The 19512-nt window shown below is 38.2% G+C and overlaps 1 protein-coding gene across 6 annotated transcripts in view; it reads left to right on the forward strand.

The window, feature by feature from the left end:
* Positions 1 to 19512, forward strand: part of FNDC3A (fibronectin type III domain containing 3A) — a 121704-nt gene that overhangs the window by 33111 nt on the left and 69081 nt on the right. For all 6 annotated transcript variants that reach the window (XM_082054722.1, XM_082054725.1, XM_082054723.1 and 3 more), the window contains one exon: positions 8946 to 9021. In XM_082054722.1, coding sequence (XP_081910848.1) covers positions 8946 to 9021 — 76 coding nt within the window. The remainder of the gene's footprint in view (positions 1 to 8945; positions 9022 to 19512) is intronic.

The following is a 19512-nucleotide window of genomic DNA, read 5'->3' on the forward strand; positions in this document are numbered from 1 at the left end:
AGAACGTTGTTTTTGCTAGTAAAGAAATCGATTGTGATTTGATTCTCTTTAAATTACAGTTTCAGAGGTCCAGGGAAATGTTTTGGAACACTTTACCCTCTTGGCTTCTAGGAAGTGTGTTTGGAGGAAAAAACCAAAACACCCTAGAACCCCCCAAAATGTACACATCCCCCAAAACCACTCCAGAATGAGGCAAAAACAGAACTGTGCTTTTCAGTAGGACTGTTTTGCTCCAATTTGTAATCTTTCTTGTTGTACAGGGAACAGTCTCTTATTACGGTATTTTAAGTATGCTTTAATCACAGTTGTAATATAGCATACTCTTATTTCTTCATATTATATGTGATTTTAGCAATGGATAAAACTTATGTAGCATATCCTAGCTTTTTCTCCCCACTTTCTCCTTGCCTTCTTACTTCCACACATTATTCAGTATTTTAATATGTGTGCCAGACTATGAATTGGCTTTATTGCTAAAGGATTGCATTTTTTTCATTATGATGTATTTATCAGAGGCTTTTAACTCAGTTGGAGAATTTGTCCCAGATTTCACTCATTCCGCAAAAAGATGTTAATTCACGAAACATAACTAACTTCTTTTAGATCTCAAGTAACTCATTCAGTTCCTTTCCCCTTCAGTGGGAGATGGGGGCTGGCTGGGGAGCGGGAAGGATTCCAAACATCCCTTTACACTGAAATTCAGTCCGCTTCCTTTGGTTTTCTTGCCTTTGTGGCAGCAGACAGCGGTAGCCTGTGGAGACAGCAGAACGCCTGTTCTCACCTGGGCTTATCCCACAACTTCACACACGGCACAAAGCGTTTAATGTGTTTTGGATCCTTTAGCCTCAGTCGGGATTAGAAAACTTAACAGTTTTCTTTTCCCCTTCAGATACTGAAGGATGTGTTTGAGAGCTAAGATATTTTGGAGAGACACAGAGAGCTTGATGTCTGTAGATTTTTCTTTAATACAAATACAAAAGTATTTCTCTTGTACCCCATTGACTCTAAAATGATAGTTTCAGTCTTGCAGTTAAGACTTTACTGGTTAGAAATGAACCCATAGGTATTAGAAAAACTATTTTAAAATTATGTTATATATTCGGTAGTTAATAACTTATTCTACAGACAGAGAAGCTTCTAGGTATAAAAGCAGCAATTTGTTACTTGCTACAAAAGATTTGAAAATGTGGCTATGAATACCAAACTTGTAAACAAAATTTTACTGTATCTGAATCTCTTGATGTTTGTACCGGCTTAGAAGAGTTAGAAAGTTAATTTCAGTCATTCCTGTCCTTTTAGAAATACAGGTATTAGTTGAACTGTGGCTTTAAAAGTGTAATACTTAGATTATACTTATGTGGTAATGATATGCTAGATTCTCTTCCATGAACCTCATTCAAATCTGATCTGCAAAAATTTCCCCAAATTAGGTAGGTCTTCATACCTTTGTGGAGCAGGCTAGAAGAGAAGGTTAGCAACTCACTTAATTCTGGATTTTGTGACTGTGTAAAAGATCATGTAGTATATGTCTAGATAAAATAATTTGTTGTTTCGGCGGGCTTTTTCACTTCAGACTAAATTTAAACTTCTAGAACCTAAACAATAAATTAAATATATTATCTCGGTATATATGATATATTAGCAATAATATTTTCATATGTAGTTTTTTTAAATAAAATCTCTTTTGCCTTACAGATCCACTGCATACATGTATTTGGTAGAAGTCGCAAAATATTTTTGAGACACTGTTTTTTGGCTGGCTCTATCATCTAAGTGTGTGTGTATTTGGGGAGGGAGCCTTGTTCTTTAGCCTTTGAGTGTTATTCAGAGAGCTGCTTTTGCACATGTATAATGGTGAGCAAAAGAAGAAAAATGTGTCAAACTTGCTATGTGATTTTTTTTATTAAATTAGTTTTTAGAGCTCATTGACTTATTTCAGGTTTTACTTAGTGGCTTTTTTTCCACTCCAGAGGGACAGAAATAGTTTCAACTTCTAGTTGTATTTACAGTTTCTGCTATGGAAAGATGTTGCCTTAAAACATTGAAGTAACATGCTTGTGGATTAGTCCTAAGCTTTTTAGTTTTCCTGCTCTGCAAGTCTTTCCCCTCATCTACAACCCTTATCAGGATGAATCCAATTTTGTTAATTTCTACTTCACAATGATGTCCATAGGTTTTATTTTGGTCTTGCTTACTAACCACCTGATGGAGAACAGTCATTAATTGTGTGAGCCTATTGGGGGGGGATGTGTTTTGTTTGTTTGCTTTTGTTGTTGTTCTTTTGTTTTGTTTGTTTTTGTGACAGAGAGCATTGGGAAAACTTTTCCCTGCGTGTTTTGATGTTAAACACATTAGTGATGCCATAAGTCTGATGCTGGCTTTCTTTTCCATCAGATAACTGAAATTATCTTCAAACCTGGCAATCTGCTAACACATCACTTCTTCTGTTAGGAGGGTGGAAGTGGAAGTAGAGATGCTTGTAGAAGTGTGGGTATTACTGACAGAATAAGGGGTTGTTGGTAATTGTTATTTCAGTGGAATTAATGAGCTTTTTGGTGTTAATTAGTGTGCAAACAAGCAAATGAAAAGAAGGATTAGCTAGCTGTGTATTTTAAATTCCATCCTGTCCTTTACAGTGCTCCAGTGAAAAAATACCTTAACCTGTATATTTGTCTGGCACAAGCAAAATGCGAGACTCCTTAGGGAAGTACTCTGTATCTGTAAAGACAAGGATTAGTAAAATATATATCGGCTGTGTTTGTATCATTGCCATTCTGCTTTTAAAAGACGTTTCTGTGGCCATATTGGTGGAGCAAAGTACCTCTAAGAATGTTATTTTGACCTCTGCAGTCTCTGCTTCGTGCTGATAAAACTTACTTCTAGACCTTTCTGGAGATGAGTGTTAACATTTGGCCTTAAGTTTTCCCTTTTTTTTTGGAGCAGCATTCTGATTCCAGATTCCCCTTCCACTCTCTGTCTTTTGCATCCTTAGTTTTATAGTTTTTTTCTGACTCTGGCCATTTTTTGTCATTCATTTCTTCAGTGTTAGAAATAAGCTATAAGGCTTGAAAAAAACATTCAGCTCCTTTCCTGGTTCAGTCTACAGAAACATCCTATAGTTTCTTTTGCAGATAGTTAAGAATTTGCTGAATAAAAGCAAACATTCAACACTCTTCTCTTTGAATGTTCTTTAGGTGCAAAATCAGAGCACTTTGTCATCCTACTCACACTCCTGTGGTAAAGCTAAATCAAATATGAGATCGTCAGATGAAATTGTTGTGAAATTATCATTGTATCTATTGATAGTAGTATGTCCAAGTCAATCTTGCATATCTTTGTAGGATGTGATCATACTACTTGAGCTACAATAAAATTATCTTTTAGTTTGGAAGTATTTGTGAAGAGAAGCATTCTAAAATAGTTTTCTATAGAATGGTTGTATTTTAAGAGCGTATTTATTGTGTAAGACCAGTTCAAATTACGATTAAAGTGAAGAACAGATTTTCAAAGCTAATGAAGCGGGTGTACCTTAACCAGTCCTTCAAAAAGGCAAACCATTGTAATGCCTCTTGAGGTTACTGTGTGGCAGTGGTTTTATATTAGTAATTTAACTGTGCTCAATGATGTTCCTAAAGACTGAGGCTGTCATGGAACAAGTCTGTTCTAGTAAACTCTAGTAAATCTTTTCATCCAGAAAGTGTCTTTGTGCAGGTTGCTTGTTAATTCTGGTCTTTGGAATAGTTTCCAGTGTTGTCTGGGAGAAGGCTGCTCGTTGGCATCAGCTTGTGTTGTGCTCAGGACCAGCGTAGCGTTGTTGAGCATCCCAGGTAACGTTCCCAGCACCGCTTGCTTTGCTAGTACAGATGTGGTTTTAGGTACCACAGATGTGGTCAAGGGGATGAAGGAGTTCTCCTAGGAGAGATTAGAAACATCAGGACTCCCCAGTTTGCAGAGTCTGGGGACAAGGAGGGGGGAATTGCTAAGGCTTAGAAAATAGTGGAGGTGATGGATTAAATACACTCACAACTGTTGTTCAGCAAATCTCATAGCAGAGGAACTAGGGGCATTTAACTAGTAGGCAATTTTCAAAATGGCTGAAAAGTGAACTTCAGGAATGTGCTGCCATAGGAGGTTGTGGAGGCAATTCAAAGTGTAAGTGAACTCAAAGAGTTTAGGCAAACTCATGGACAGTGACAGAGATGAAGTGCAGAAAGTGGCCTGGCTCACTTGCTTTCCCTAAATAGCATTTCCAGTTGATACCCTAGTGACAAAGTGCTGGACTAGATGGACTGCTGGCCTGGACTGTTGACCCAGACCATGAGGACATTTCTTATGTTCTTATTCGGCTTGAGCAGCTGCCTGAGTTTAAACAGCAATTTGGGGGAAAAACCTACTGAGCTTTCTAATACATGGCACGATTCAGTTTTGTTAGGTCTTTGCTAATGCAGGCTATGCATCTTGAACTGCCAGTGGATGGGCAGCAAAGTAAACGTTTCTGAAATCAGGAAAAAGTTGGGTATTCCATGCTAAGAAGGGGGTTTGATGAATACTATTCCTTTTTGCAATGCCTTTCTATGTTTTTAGGATGGATTTTACTTTTAATATTTTGCTAAGAAGAAACCTCTATCATCCATACCTATTTAATTGAGTGACTACAAAGCTTGGTATGTTGGTAACTTGGTCTGGGTTTATCTTCTAAAATACCTTTTGTAGAATAAGTGAAGTACCATTGAAAAATATTAAATTTCACTGTTAAAACTGCCAGTCTTTGGCAACTGTGTTTAAGGTATTTCAAACTTCAGTCATATGGGCTGGTAATTTTGCTTTATTTATGCATGAAATGCTTTACTGATAATTGTACAGCTGCAGTCTTGTATTGTAAACTTGTATGATATTCTCTGGAAAGAGATTGTGTACTGTTTTTCATCAGGAACTCTATTGAGGTCATGTGGATCATCATTAAATGACAGTTTAAAGGAAACAATTTACAGTCCCAGTGGAAATTACATAAAACTAGTTGTTGACCTAATACTCCCATTTCTTAATAGCAATTCCGTAACATATTTTGAACTTGAGACAAAAATATGTTGAGTCAAAGTTGTGTTAGCATTGAGAAATTACACTTTTAAATTTGATTAGGTTCTCTTATAGTTGGTCATGCTTTAAAAATGCTTGTAGGCTTCTAGAGTTTGTATCAAGGCCTCAGTGTCTTTAAGGTCACATCATTCTGTTAAGCTTGTGAAGTCCTTAATTAGTGTTTTGTTGATTTAGAAAGAGAAATGGCATTTGAAAAATAGCTGTGTTAAACGTGCCTCCCACTGAGACTGACACATCACAAATGAGATTTTTCAGATTACCATTATTATCTTAGAGGAGCAGGCAGTGGAAATCTGGGTAGAATAATGCATAACAGCCTTTGGCTAGCAGAGCTTCAGCCGCTGGGAGTAAAGCAACAGGATTTGTCACAAAAAGATTGAGGCATAGGAAGAGAGGCCAAACCAACAGATTTTTCCAAAGCTTTTTCACTTAGTTCCAGCCAATGTGAATGTTTTACCCAGAAGAAGAAGGAGACTGAGGTCTAGAATACTCAGTGTGAAACACAAGGGCCTTGTTTTTCATAAGCATTGATGTCAGGGTTCATGAAGTAGCATGCTGGATGATGAGATGTGCAAGCCTGCACAAAGCCACCTAGAATGAGATGGAAGACCTATACATGCTCAGCAACCTGTAAATTTTGTTTCTTTAACATGTGATGCTGTGAAAGATCCATGCTACCTTTTCCTTTGGAGAAATTCTCTTGCATCTTTGATTATGTGCAACAGATTTTTATTAGATAAGAGGGAATACCGGTGGGTGATTGTCTGCCTTTGGTAATACCTCTTCTGACCAGAAAGGTATCAGTCTCTCTCTCTCTGTGTGCACAGCTTTAATTTTTCTTATTTCAAATTGCATCTACTGAGGTGGTAAGTCTCAAAAACATCCTTCACAAAGCAGTGATTCCTCTTTGGGCTTCAGCAGTGATCAGGCTGGTCCAGCAGCCAGGGCTGGTCACCATGTCACACGTTACCCCAACACAAGGATTTTGGAAGTCAGCAGTTCTTGAAACTTCTGAGAGTACTTCAGCCCTGATTCATACTCTTTTGGCACACTTGGCAACAAATACAGCCTGTCTTGAAACAGTTGTAAAATACAAATGTGAATGCACAATATAAAAGCAAGGCTGAAAGTGTGAGCCAGTGAAAGAAATACGCAGTTGGGCATCAAGTAGACTAATAGTCTATTGACAGAAAGGCTGTATTTCCTGTTCCTGGGAACTGAGTATCTAATTAACTTGCATTAAGCTGGCGGGTCTCCCTGCCCTTTTGAGTGGAAGTGAGATGTCCTCAGACATGTTTAGGTTGGACATGAGGAAAAGGTTCTTCACTCAGAGGGTGCTGGAGCACTGGAACAGGCTCCCTAGGGAGGTGTCACAGCCCCAAGCCTGACAGTGTTCAAGAAGAGACTGGACAACACCCTCAGACACACAGTGTGAACTGTGGGGTTGTCCTGTGCAGGGACAGGAGTTGGACTCGAGGATCCTTGCGGGTCCCTTCCAACTCAGGACATTTCTGTGATTCTATGTGAAAATCTCACGATGTCCTGAGTGTCAGAACAGTGCTGGATGCCGTCAGGAGACCTGTTGCCTCATGGCACAGCCGCTGCTGACGAGTGGCCCCTTTCGCTGTGTTCCAGCATAGTTGGCATGCTGAGCCTTTACCTTCTCAGACCAGCTGTGAAGTGAACAACAAAGGTTCTCATGCAGGAGAAGCTTCTACGAGAGAAAATCAGGAGGCATGGGGCCAACTTGCTGCAGTTTGTGTATTCCCATGCTCAGATACACTCTGCTAGCTGAGCCCCAGTTGGGATGTCCTGCAGCAGAGGTCTGGAGAAGGAAATCCAGTGGGTTCCCAAGGCAACATTATTAGCCAGGTTACCAACCTCAGGCCCTGACACAGAAAAGATGGGAACAATGCAGGAATACCAGTCATCCCCCATTTCCTGTGACTGTAAAAAGCCGGAATCAATGGAATTATACCAGCCATTGCCGCAAAACTTGGCAGCTTTCCAGCTTTTCTACTTCTCATAGTTTATACAGTGGAGACCAAGAATATTGAGCTGAACGTTGTACAGATTGAGTGGTCAGCTGTAGCCAGAATGGCTCCTCCCAGAACTTAGGGCAAACTAAATCAGCAAAAAGACTTGTTCAAATATGGGTATCCAGTCCACACATAAGACATGGAAAGACATTCTCATGTACTCCTGTGAAGCTTTTAGGTATTTTTATTCCAATCTAAATGTCAAGCTACAACTTTCAATTGTAGCAGAGAGGAGAAAGTAAATCAATGAAATACATCTGCAAAAAGTTATGCCTGCTTGGGGAGTCTGAAATTATAAGAACTCATCCACTCATATTTCTCTCCTTCATCACTTTCTGAAGGTGATAGCCAGTTGTTAAAATGCTGCCTTCAAATGCTTACAATAAACTCTGGCAATAAAATATTTTCTGAAGACCTGTAAGTCTTATTTGAAGTTCATGTCTAAAATCCTCTTGTTTCGAAGTTTAGGTTGTATTATGAATGCTAACTCTTACTGAATTTCATATTCAGACACACTTTAGAAGATCTGGAGAACTTATTGGCATGATATCATGGCGTGATATCATTCATTGTTTTTTTTTTCTCAAAGAGCCTATAGCTTCTGGAGACATCTTGATCCAGTAACAGCACTGTACCACATGAAACAACTTAAAGTAGTATTTTTAAAGTGCATGCTCAAAACCGAGCTAAATCAGTATTGAATCATATGGCCCAAGTTTGAAAATGCGAATATCCATCAAATCTCTTTGAAGCTGCATGTCTGCTAGGGTAGAACTTGCCTTATTTTAATTAATCATAAATTTGGTCTACCAGAGGGTGAGGAATTAATGAGATTTCTGCCTTTTTTTCAACTTTTCCTTTCTCTCCAGTATTCGTAAAGTGAATAACACTCAAGTTGCCTATTTTATTTTTTTTGTAAACAAGACCAACTTTCTTTTCTTTTAACAATTGAACAGAGTAAATTTTTGGCCATGATATTGAAGAGGAGGAGAACATAAATTGTATTTAGACATGTGCAAGCGAGGCTGAAGAAAGATGTGTCCAGAAGAGAAATTATTAAATGCACCTGCTCTTCTGTTTTGGTTTTTTCTTTGTAATTTTAGCTTGGTTCTTCATGGTCACAAACTTTTTCTCTCCAGGCTTCTGCTTTGGTATATGTCAGACTTCCTCTGTTTATTTTGGATGATAAGTGTGCTTTGCTATCAGTTCTGCATTGCTTGGATTTACAAAATAGGATAAACAGTTTTCCATAAATAAAACTATACATATTGTTTCATGCCGTGTATCTGGTGCACTTACTTTGTCATGACTTCTAATAATGTTTTATCACTAATCAAAGTACAAACATGCTTGGATCATATAAAGAAGGAAATGACACAATATTGCCCTTTTGTTGAAAACTGTTTGCCAAGTGGCTGTGATGAAAATTCAAACACTGGGAATTCTAGGCTTCCTTCTGAAACTTTTATCTAATGGTTTGATTAATGTTGACGTTAATGTAATTTGTTGAAATAACTTAAGCTGTACAAATAGCTCTTTAATTATACTAAGCAGTCAAGAAAAAAAATTGTACAGGTACTGTTTTACTGAGTTGTAAAGCTGTAAAACTGAAAAATGTTCGTTTAAAAATATCTGTACTTGTTCTTGCTCTTATCTCTTTTTCTCTGTGGGGTGAAGGCAGCAAGCAGTGTGAAGTGAAAAATAATGTATTTACTAACAAGAAAAAAATGGTGTTTTTTTCCCAGTAAAATTTCAGACTTCTGTAACGTATTCCTGTGTAACGGTTGTAAACACTCTTTTATTTTTAAGGTTATTCTTGTGCAAGTTAATCCAGGGGAAGCATTTACAATAAGAAGAGAAGATGGACAGTTTCAGTGCATTACAGGTAAAGATGATAATTTTTTTTTTGTTCATATTTCCTGAGTCTGCACCAGGATAAGTAAAAGGCAATTCGTGATGTTGAAAGTAAAAGACTGACAGAAATTATTTTAAATACAAGAGCAGTTTAAAGACCTAAAAGATTAAGTGCTGAAAATCATTGGATTTAGATTGCACTACCATAATGGACTTTTTCATATATTAGATGAAATTCAATTTCTTGTGGAGGGTAAGGGAGGAACATTTTCAGTATGCAAAGCAAACAGGGAAGTGCTGTTGTAGCAACTTTTGATGAACCTCATTTATTACAAAGACCTCGAATTAAAAGCTTTGGTTGTTAATTCGGTTTGAGTTTATTTTTTTTATTCATTGCTGTCATGCAGCATTGTTTACCTATTCCAACAGTAGCCATCTGTTGTCCCACTACTAGTTTTCCATTATCTCTAGGGGCAAAGTGTGTCCTTTCTGAGTTCTAACAAGTGCAGCTTCAAAATACAAATGCTTCATCTAAGTGTAGTATCCCCACATGCACCAGTCAGTTTGGATGTTGTTTTCTATTCTGAATGAAAATAGGTTGAGCCTGTGTACAGCTGCAAGAAATGAGCAGTCAGATATTGCTGCTGTTTAGAATACCACTTTACTGTGTTACAAGAGAGCAACAGATTCAGCTGTGGGGTCACTTTCTTCTTTATTATCTGCTGGGCCAATGAATCCTACCTTCTTTTTATCGGGCCTTGGCCCACTTCTGGGAGGCTGAAGCAAGTTATTTTCCAGCTCCTTTCCCCCTTCTCTCCAGCCTGAGAAGAGAGGAAAGGTCTGGTTTCCAGTGTCATAGATAGGTCCTTTGGCTACAAAATAACTGTTAAAAGGAGGCCTTGGTTTGTAGTTAAGTTTATATCCACAATTGTTAAAGTTTACATGTCCATTAGCACCATTTTTCAAGACTTTGTGCTGGTTGCATAGTGTTGTTGGTTCCTTTGAGCCACAAATGCATCAGTGTTGCAGCTCACAGTTCTGTAGGGCTTATTTGAAACATAGCTGTGTAGTAATTACTTAGCAGTATCTGAGGGGACCATACTGTTTTTTAGTCCGGCAATTTAAGTTAAAGAACAAAGAAGATGTATTTTACTTCTGTTGCACACAATACTGAGGAGGGTGGCATGCATTGCATTTTGGGTTTTAATTTTGAATTATCAGATGGGCTTGGGGGCGGGGGGAATGAACTGATACCTTCCTTGCACAATCATCTTGAAAGCAAGAAGTGTATGTGATGAACTGCAAAAATACTGAAATCATATATTTGTAGATGTGGTTCTAACCTTTCATGGTACAACTTTTATCCTTGCCTGGTCCCTCTTGCTTTCTGAGTAATCACTCTTGTGATTTGATTCAGCTGCTGATTTCTTCATGCTTTAAATATGGCAGTGAGGGTGAACATTTATTAGACAGTTGTTCCCACTTAGTTGTTCCCACTAAGTGTAGCCCCAGGTACAGTCTTTACAACTTTCCTGAAAAGTGGCGCTGGCAATCTAGGAAACTACATCCCAAGTCAGTTCCACAGCTTTTGCAAACTTCCTGTCGTATGGATGTTCTCCTTGTCCTTCCCCCTTCCAGGAGTTCACAATATGGCTCATGGTTGGTAGTAAAACAGAGGGCATAGAGGTTTTTAATATCTGTGCATTCACTAATCTTATAACAGAATCAGACTTGCACTTGATCTTATGAATGTTGCTTTTCTAGTCTGTTCTTGCCACTCCTGAGACATTTCTGTGTTTAATGAGTGCTGTGCTGATGGATATTTCTGCCTTTGGGTTTTTTGGGTCTGTCTGGCATAAAAAAGAAATTCCCTTAGTAATTCATGCTGTACCTTTTTCATTGTACATATTGAAACTAATGAGGAAGGTTTTCTATGCAGAAATTTGTACAAAGTGAACAATTTCAGATGGTGTACGCAGTGGAAATTTGGTATTGGTGGTCCTTTTTGCTTTGCCACAACTTCTCAAACACCGTTTGCCCTTGACTTGGCTACAAAATGGATGACGAGTCTGCAAAATGGGTTACAGCTGACGGAGACTATTGCATTTACTCTAAAGAAAGCAAGCTGGCATCAGTTCCCTGTTCTTTTCTTCACTGTATGCACTCAGTTATTAGGTCAAATCAAAGTTAAAGATGCGGAAATACATAATGAGTATGGTTTGGAGGAAAACTTATTAAAATGTAGAGGTGTTTATTTTTAAAAAGGCATGAAGAAAGCAAATATGGCTGTAGTGGAGATGCAATCAGTGGGTAGTTAATTTAGTCATTATAATGTTTCTTAATACATTTTTCCAGTCTCAGTTTTTCCTGTGAAAAGACTTATTCTGTGAAGAATGCCTATTCAGCTTTTTCTGTGAGGTACTGTGTAAAAAGATGTAGTATTACATGTGTTAAAAATGTGTATCTGTATACTACTTCGCAAAACCACAGCAAGTATTACCCACAGAAAAAAATTAATTATGTACAACAAATATGTTACATACTGCAATTAATATGTATTTGTTCTGTATCAGACTCAGAACCCACCTGGAGGAAAAGCATTAGTACAAGCAAAGATTTTTCATGAAATGCACTTAATACTTTGTTACAAGTGTTCTCTTATCTGTTTCAAAATGAAGCTTGTAAAGCTGGCATGTATAATTCAAAGCACTTATTTGTGATAACATGGTAAGTGACCACCAAACAAATGTCTCTTAGCTTCTGATATTTGCTTTCTAGAATAAACTGGTTCTGAGAACTTTCTTTACTTCATATTTTGTGGGTTGTGCAATGTTGTACAAATAACAAGGGCTTCCATTCAGCGTTGAGGATAGTACAGGGTTTTTTGTAAGGAACAGAAAATTTTCAAGTACTGTTTTTCTAAGTCTGTATTCTAATTTATACTTAGCAAACTGGTGGCTAAGAAACATGTTTTGTCTTTGGAGTAAAGTCTTACTAAAAGATATCCAAAGAAAAAGAGAAATAATTTAAGATTACAAAGATAGTTAGAAATAGAAAAGTTACATATTGACCTAAGATGAAAACAATAAAATGTAAATTCAGTTTCTTGCAGGGCAATTTGCATAGGCATATATTTAATTTGAAATTGTGTAAGTATAGTACTAATATGAAAGAATGGAAACTTAGAGGTAGGAAGCTGCTTCTGGATGGATCTCCAATAGAGGTGCAGATACACTCTCCAATAGAAGTGCAGATATACAGATACACAGCTTGGGTGATTTGATAAGTCACTGTTCGTTGCCTAATTCTAGATGTCTCTTGTAATTTATTGCTGGTCACTTCGTCTTGAGATTGCACTGTCTGCTGAAGTCCATGTGGCTTGTTTCTAAATCTAACCATAATGTTAATTGTATTTTCTTGCATTATATCTCTGTCTGTTGGAAACATTGAGATGCTCTATCAGTCTTTGTGCTGCTCTTGTCCATTAGTTTATTTGTAAAGAGAGCTATCCTTACTCTGGATACTCTATACATACTGTAAAACTTCTCAGTCTGAAAACAAGAGGAGTCATTGTCTCTCCAGGAGAAAGGAGAGGTGTGAATACAGTGACTATTTTAGATCTTGTTTTGAATCAATGAAGTATTGAAAACTTAAAGCACCAATTAATGGAGAAGCCTACGTGCTTTTTCTGTGAGCTAAGCTTCTGAAGAAAATGTTACATTTATACCCAGGTCTCTATGCTGACTTAGTGTCTGTTTGCTGGTATAGCTCTCACAGATGATCTTTGATGAGCTTTGATTATTTTGGAACTACAATAAGTGAGAAGTGACTTCTTAATGTGGGCCTTTTCCATGGCAGTTAAAATTGGGTGAAAAAGCTCTTAAGATTATTTCCTGGTTTGAACTCTCTTAAGGCTGGCAAAAAGCAGTGGTGAGCAAGGGACTTTTTCTCTTTGGTGAATCCCAAAACTTCATTTTGGTGGAGTTTGGATGACTTAATTTGAAAATTTTATTTGTCGTGTCTTACATTTCTGTAAAATAAGAAGCGTGGTTGCTTTATATTTCTGTAGTTAGCAATGTTGGATCTTACTTGCTTTTCTGTTGCGTGTATTTTGACTTAAATACAGCTTCAAAGAAGCATTTCTGTGTGCCAGTGGCCATTTTTCTGCTTTTATAAAATATTTTCTTTGGCAGCCTAGTGGTTTGTCTGATAGTGATAACTTCTGCTCCCGCTTGATGCAACTTCAATTTAAACCATTTGTCAGTCTCTTTCTTTCCAAAGACACTGCACTTTTCTTGCTAGATAGATAGGAAGATATCTGTATATCCATGTGTTAGACATGTTTATTTTCAGAAGAGCTCTTTTAAATCTATGAAGCTGTTCTCACATACTAGAAATACTCAGACTTCTGTGGAAACTTTCCTTAAGCCAAAATTTTCTTCTGTTAAAGTGAAATAATCAGCTACATTACAGTGATTCAGAAAACCAGGTTGGAAGTGTATGAATGGGCTCTCTTTGTAGAACTGAATTACTGCAGATCACTCATTCATGAATTCTTCCTATTGCAGATTAAATGAATGAAGATGACTCATCGAGAGCACATTTTATAACAGTCCCAAGTTACAGCTAAGGACTATTAAATGTTACTTGACATCATAAGAGAGACCATGTTCTATATGTCTCTGCAAAAGAAAATTGCCGTTTTCATAATAAAATAAGAATATTTATGTAAATTAGAATGAGTCATAAATACTTCATGCTTTGAAATGAAGTGAAGTATCAGTATTAAGGTTAGTCTCTGGAATAAAAGTTAAGCAATCTCAACCTCATTTTTTTCTCTTTAAAATAAGGAATAAAATACTTCTGAAAAGTGTTTTCAAGGAACTCAAGAAGAAAAGAAAACCACATCAATTCTAAGACTACAGTAGTGAAACACAAAATCTAGTTCATTCTAAGATTAACTTCAGCTTTGCAACAACAAACCTGCCCATGACCCAGAATATTGTATAGATAAAACTGTTATAGAATCATAGAATGGTATACATTGGAAGGGACCTTCAGAGGTAACTAGTCCAACCCTGCTGCCATGGACAGGACCATCTTCAACTAGATCATGTTGCTCAGAGCCCCATCCAGCCTGGCTTGGAATGTCTCCAGGGATGGGGCATCTATCACCTCTCTGGGCAACCTGGGCCAGTGCCTCACCACAAAAAAATTCTTCCTTATATCCAATCAAAATCTACCCTTTTTCAGTTTAAGACCGTTATCCCTTGTCCTGTCACAACAGGCCCTGCTAAGAAGTCCATCCTCTTCTTTCTTGTAGGCCCCTTTAAGTACTGAAAGGCTGCAACAAGGTCTCCCTGGAGCCTTCTCCAGGCTGAACAACCCCAACTCTCTCAGCCTGTCCTCACAGCAGAGCTGTTCCAGCCCTCTGATCATTTCATGTCCCTCCTCTGAATGCTCTCCAACAGGTCCATGTCTCTCCTGTACTGAGGGCTCCAGGTGGGGTCTCACCAGAGCGGAGCAGAAGGGCAGAATCACCTCTCTCGATCTGCTGGCCATGCTGCTTTTAATGCAGCCCAGGATACAGTTGGCTTTCTGGGCTGCAAGTGCACATTGCCAGCTCATGTCCAATTTTTCGTCCACCAATATCCCAAACTCCTTTGCAGGGCTGCTTTCAGTCTATTATTTGCTGTTATCTGCTGCCAGGTCTCTTGTGGTTGTGGTTGTTCTCAGACAGTGTTGAAGGAACCAAGCTGAACATTTTATAATCCAAATATAACTGCTATTTAAGTACATTTAAACAAAAAAAAAAAAAAACACTAGATTTATTTTGTTCTCAGTATCATTTGGTGCTTTGATGTTGAGTTTTATTTAAAATTAATTTATTAAAATTGGAGGTGGTTAAGACCAGTCATAAATTCTGTACAAATTGCCACAGGTCTCTCAGAATGGACTTTGCTAGTTGCTAATGATCACTGGAAGATGCTTCTTTCAGAAGACCACAATTTGTTATCAAATCCTAAACCCCCTGTGTTAAGTGGAGGAAGTGTGTGCTGGCATTCTGTGATTTTTAGAATGTACTAAGATACCTAGCACTGCCATAGTGATCCCATATATTGTCTTTAAGGGTGACATCACCTCTGGAAATACTGTATCTTGTTTATTAAAGTACTTGGTATCCGTGTTAGCATTGGGCAAAGTTTAGGAGTAAAAGAATACTTACTGAAGTACATAGATCTGTAGTAATGGAACAAACTAGCAAAACCAATAAAACATTGTCAACAGGAAATACTGAAATGTTACACGATGACATTGGTAAGCTTATTTGCTTTCCTTTTTGTTTTCCAACATGCTTTACAGTTTTTCTGCACTGTAGCCATCTGAGGACACAGATGTAAGGTTTTATACATTGCTTCATTTAAAAAAAAAAGCTAAATGGTAAATAATTTCAGTTGTCTTATCCATTCCTTCTTGTGAGTGCTGTAGAGGACTAAACATGATATGCTAGGCTGAAACTGGATACAGATGCTTAGATTAACATCCTCTTCTACACATTAATTTTGCGATCTCTGTTGGAACTATTTAGAGGGCCTTCATAAAAGGTATTGAAGAAAGCTAAGACCAGTCAACTGAAAGTATGAGGTCACAGCAAGCTACAGTGATTTAAAGCCACTTAACTCTTGGTTGAAGATGTCCATGTAGAGTTTCAGAGCTGAGTCTAGGAGTAGCTTAACTTTAATGCATCTCTGTTCGGAAATGACCTTCAATATACATATTTTAGAAGTTGTTTCATAGATGTTTGTATTTCCAGGTACCTACGGTCAAATTAAAAATAATAGGATCATTGCTATTGGCCAGCTGTGGAGGAATATGGTTGCAAAGGAGACTTGATTCTTTTCTGCGTTGGCAAGAACATGATGAGGAAATTGACCACAAAGCATGGTTATAGCAGCTTGATTTGGAGCTATCTCATTTCAAAATAATTATAAGTGGGAGCTACTCTTTTTATAGCTTAGAGTGATAAACAGAGTGCATGAATGCCCTTGCAAATTTTGTAGAACAACCGTACCATCCTGCCTTTTACAGACAGGTTAGCATAAAAGTTGGAGAGACATATGGCAAATGCCCTTCTGATAAGGTCAAGAAATAATGACAGATTTAAGCTCTCATTGTAGTGCATGTAGAATGCTCATGTATTGGCTTTGACACATAGGAGAAACCTAGTCCATAATTCAAGTACTGTTGGCAGGGAAAACTTGTCCATAAGCCCTGCTGCTGCAGCTTTTCTAGTGCTACTCCTAGTCCTGTGCTGAATTAAAGGCAGCTCAGGTTACGTCTACTTGATTCTGTGGTCTCTTCTGCAACAGGGCAGAGACAGTCTTCGGTCTTTCCAGGACCATCTCTCAAATTTGTTTTATTAACTTGACAAAACTTGCAAAGTAGTGCAAAACAAGGTCATTCTCCTGACCAGAAAAAGCTTTAGCAAACCAGAAGTCTGTTGTTTAGATCTGGCTCTTTCTGCTCTGAGAGTGGCCATCAGAATTTGCCTTGGAGCTCCCTCAGCCTTCTCTGGGAACTGCCTGGCCTTCTCCTCTGTTTACTCTGGTACCTGACCAGATCTTGGTGGTCCTGGTCTCCTCCAGCGCTTAAAGAGGCACTCAGGGATGCTACAAGAAGCTGTTGCTGAAAAAGCTAACTTTATCATCATGCTGATTTTCTGCCAGAGCAGCTCACGTTACTGTTGTGTCCATTTTGTTAGGATTATAAATACTAGATTTCTAAAATGTGCTATTCCCAGAGTAAACTAAACTTTGCAAAAGTTTTATTAAAAAGCAAACTAGAACTGCTTTATCACCTTCTGCAGCAGCAAATTAGAAAGCAGGTTAAAAGGAAAATGTATTAATTCAGGTCTCTTTCACAGTATTGACTGTAGGGTGTTTTAGGGAAAACTTTGGTTTTATATTGTTGATTTCTGTTTAAAATGTGTTAAATAGATCTAATATTTTTATATGCACAAAGCAGACATGTCTATAACATTTTTGTCTTGGTTATTTTCTCATTCTTCTATTAGGTATTTTTCTAACTTTAATTCTATCCTGACATATTTCACACATTTTGAGATGTTAATGAGTTCATAATTTGCTATATTCTTTATAAGGTGTCCAGTCAGGCTCTTCTTTTTGTGTCTCATTTTCCTGTATATTCTGATCAGGTAATCTTCCCTTATATCTTTGCTGATCTCTTCCTTTGTTCCATCTCCTCACTACATTGCAAGCTCCACACTGCAAACCCAGCCTTGACTATAGGGAGGTTCTGGAGGTACTTGTTTGAACTATCAGTGCTTCAGCTGCACACTGAAGACATCTAATTTTAAATGTGTAAATGTGTGTTTCTATATGTGGCCTTGGATCTAAGCTCCCATTATAACTAGTGAAGATTTAGTCACTATCTGTAGTACAGTCAGTGCTTTTCAGCTGACATCAGTTTGCGCTGAATAGCTCTCCAGGCTCCACTGTCTGTGCTGACTAGATCTCCACTTGCTATTATGGGAGTTTGAAGTCCTAACTTGCATGCAGACACATAATTTTAGATACCTAAATGAGATGTCTCCATTCCAGAGCTAAAGGCTGGCTATTATAAGCTGAAATAAGTAAGGCTACATCATGAAAACATCTCAGTTGAGTGTGTTGTTTCGCATTTGTACCCACAGTGAATGTCTTTGTCCTCAAGCAATGAACTCTTTGAACTCATCCACTTCCATGAGCATCTAACATCTCACATTTTACAAGGATGGTACCAGTACTTGGAGGTGCACATTGGGAATTGAGTTAAAACCCTAAGGTGCAGCTAGAAAATGTCCCTAAAACTTGGTTTCCGTGACTGTAGTCAGACATGTCTAGCCCACAAGACTGTGAAGAATTAATATTAACCCAAACCACTGAAATTCAGGTGCTACTGTGGGCTGAGCCTGGAATCAGTTGGATGAGTCTTGTGTGAAGCATGTTAAGCTTGTCAGGTCTGCATCTGGCAATAATAGTCCCCTGGCATTGCAGTCAGTTCATGTTTTCTTCCCTGACTGAGCTATTGATGGGAAAGAAATAGCACTGTACTGCTTGCTTTATGGGGAAAAAGAGGAGAAGACTTATGTGGGATCTCTTCTTGGTTTCTAATATAAGTAGAAAGTTTGTCTAATGCAAGCAGTTAGCAGTTTGAAGAGAATCAAAGATCAGAGATGAAGGTAGAGGAGTCTGAAGAGGATTTCACTTAGTATTTTCACTTAATATCCTAGCATTTAAAATAACTTAAGCTGATAGTGGTTTTTGTATCTTAATTGGATGCAGTCTAGTTGGCTGAAATAATAAAGTTTCTTGAAGATTGCTAACTTACTAAACAGAGAAAAAAGTTTCTCAATTTCATTATCTTATTCTTCAAAAGGAAATGTTGTTTTTATTTTATAGAAACTCAAACTTAATGTTTTTAAATTGTCTTTGCACTGGTTTTCATAAAAATGGAAAGGCTAGAACTTTGTCCATCAAGGACTTCTTTTGTTAAATCCTCTTTCACCACATGTACAGTATGAATACAGTCTGGTGTGTCATCTGTTGGAAAAATGCTACAGATTGTTAGATGAGACCACAGGAAGTTTCTTTATAGTTGCACCCTGTGAGATTCAGTTGTATTGCTCCATCCTTGATGTATAGCTGTAGCTGTGAAAGTATTCAGACTTGTGTCAAAGAATTACTGTTAACGAAGAAATAGCTTTGAATTATTTTTTATTTACTCTTGTTCCGTTTGTACTCCAAAAAGTAGTCATGGCTGCCTTATGTTTTGGATCATTCTCAAACATGTGGTAGTTGTGAAGGGTAAGAGACAGATTGGGATTCATGGCTGTGGAGCAGCTTTCCCCAGACATTATTTTTCCAGAGTTCCTCAAGACAGAGTGAGCTCCACACAGGCCCAGGCTGCCACAGCCATGCCAGCAGCTTACCGGGCCTGACATGGCTCTGCCTCCTTGCTTTCTCCTTCGATGCTTAAGGTTTTGGGCCCCTCACCACAAGAAAGACATTGAGGTGCTGGAGAGAGTGCAGAGAAGGGCAACAAAGCTGGTGAGGGGTCTGGAGCACAAGTCTGATGAGGAACAGCTGAGGGAACTGGGGCTGTTTAGCCTGGAGAAAAGGAGGCTGAGGGAAGACCTGATCGCTGTCTACAACTACCTGAAAGGAGATTGTAGTATGGAGGGTGTTGGTCTCTTCTCCCATCTAACAAGCGATAGGACGAGAGGAAATGGCCTCAAGTTGCGCCAGGAGAGGTTTAGATTGGATATTAGGAAAAAATTCTTCACGGAAAGGGTTGTCGGGCATTGGAACAGGCTGCCCAGGGAAGTGGTGAAGTCACCATCCCTGGAGGTGTTTAAAAGATGTGTAGATGAGTTTCTTAGAGACATGGTTTAGAGGTGGACTGGACAGTGTTAGGTTAACAGTTAGAGGTCTTTTCCATCCAAAATTATTCTATGCTTCCA

This window comes from Streptopelia decaocto, assembly GCF_964273445.1.
Source record: "Streptopelia decaocto genome assembly, chromosome: 1".
Classification (NCBI taxonomy): Eukaryota; Metazoa; Chordata; class Aves; order Columbiformes; family Columbidae; genus Streptopelia; species Streptopelia decaocto.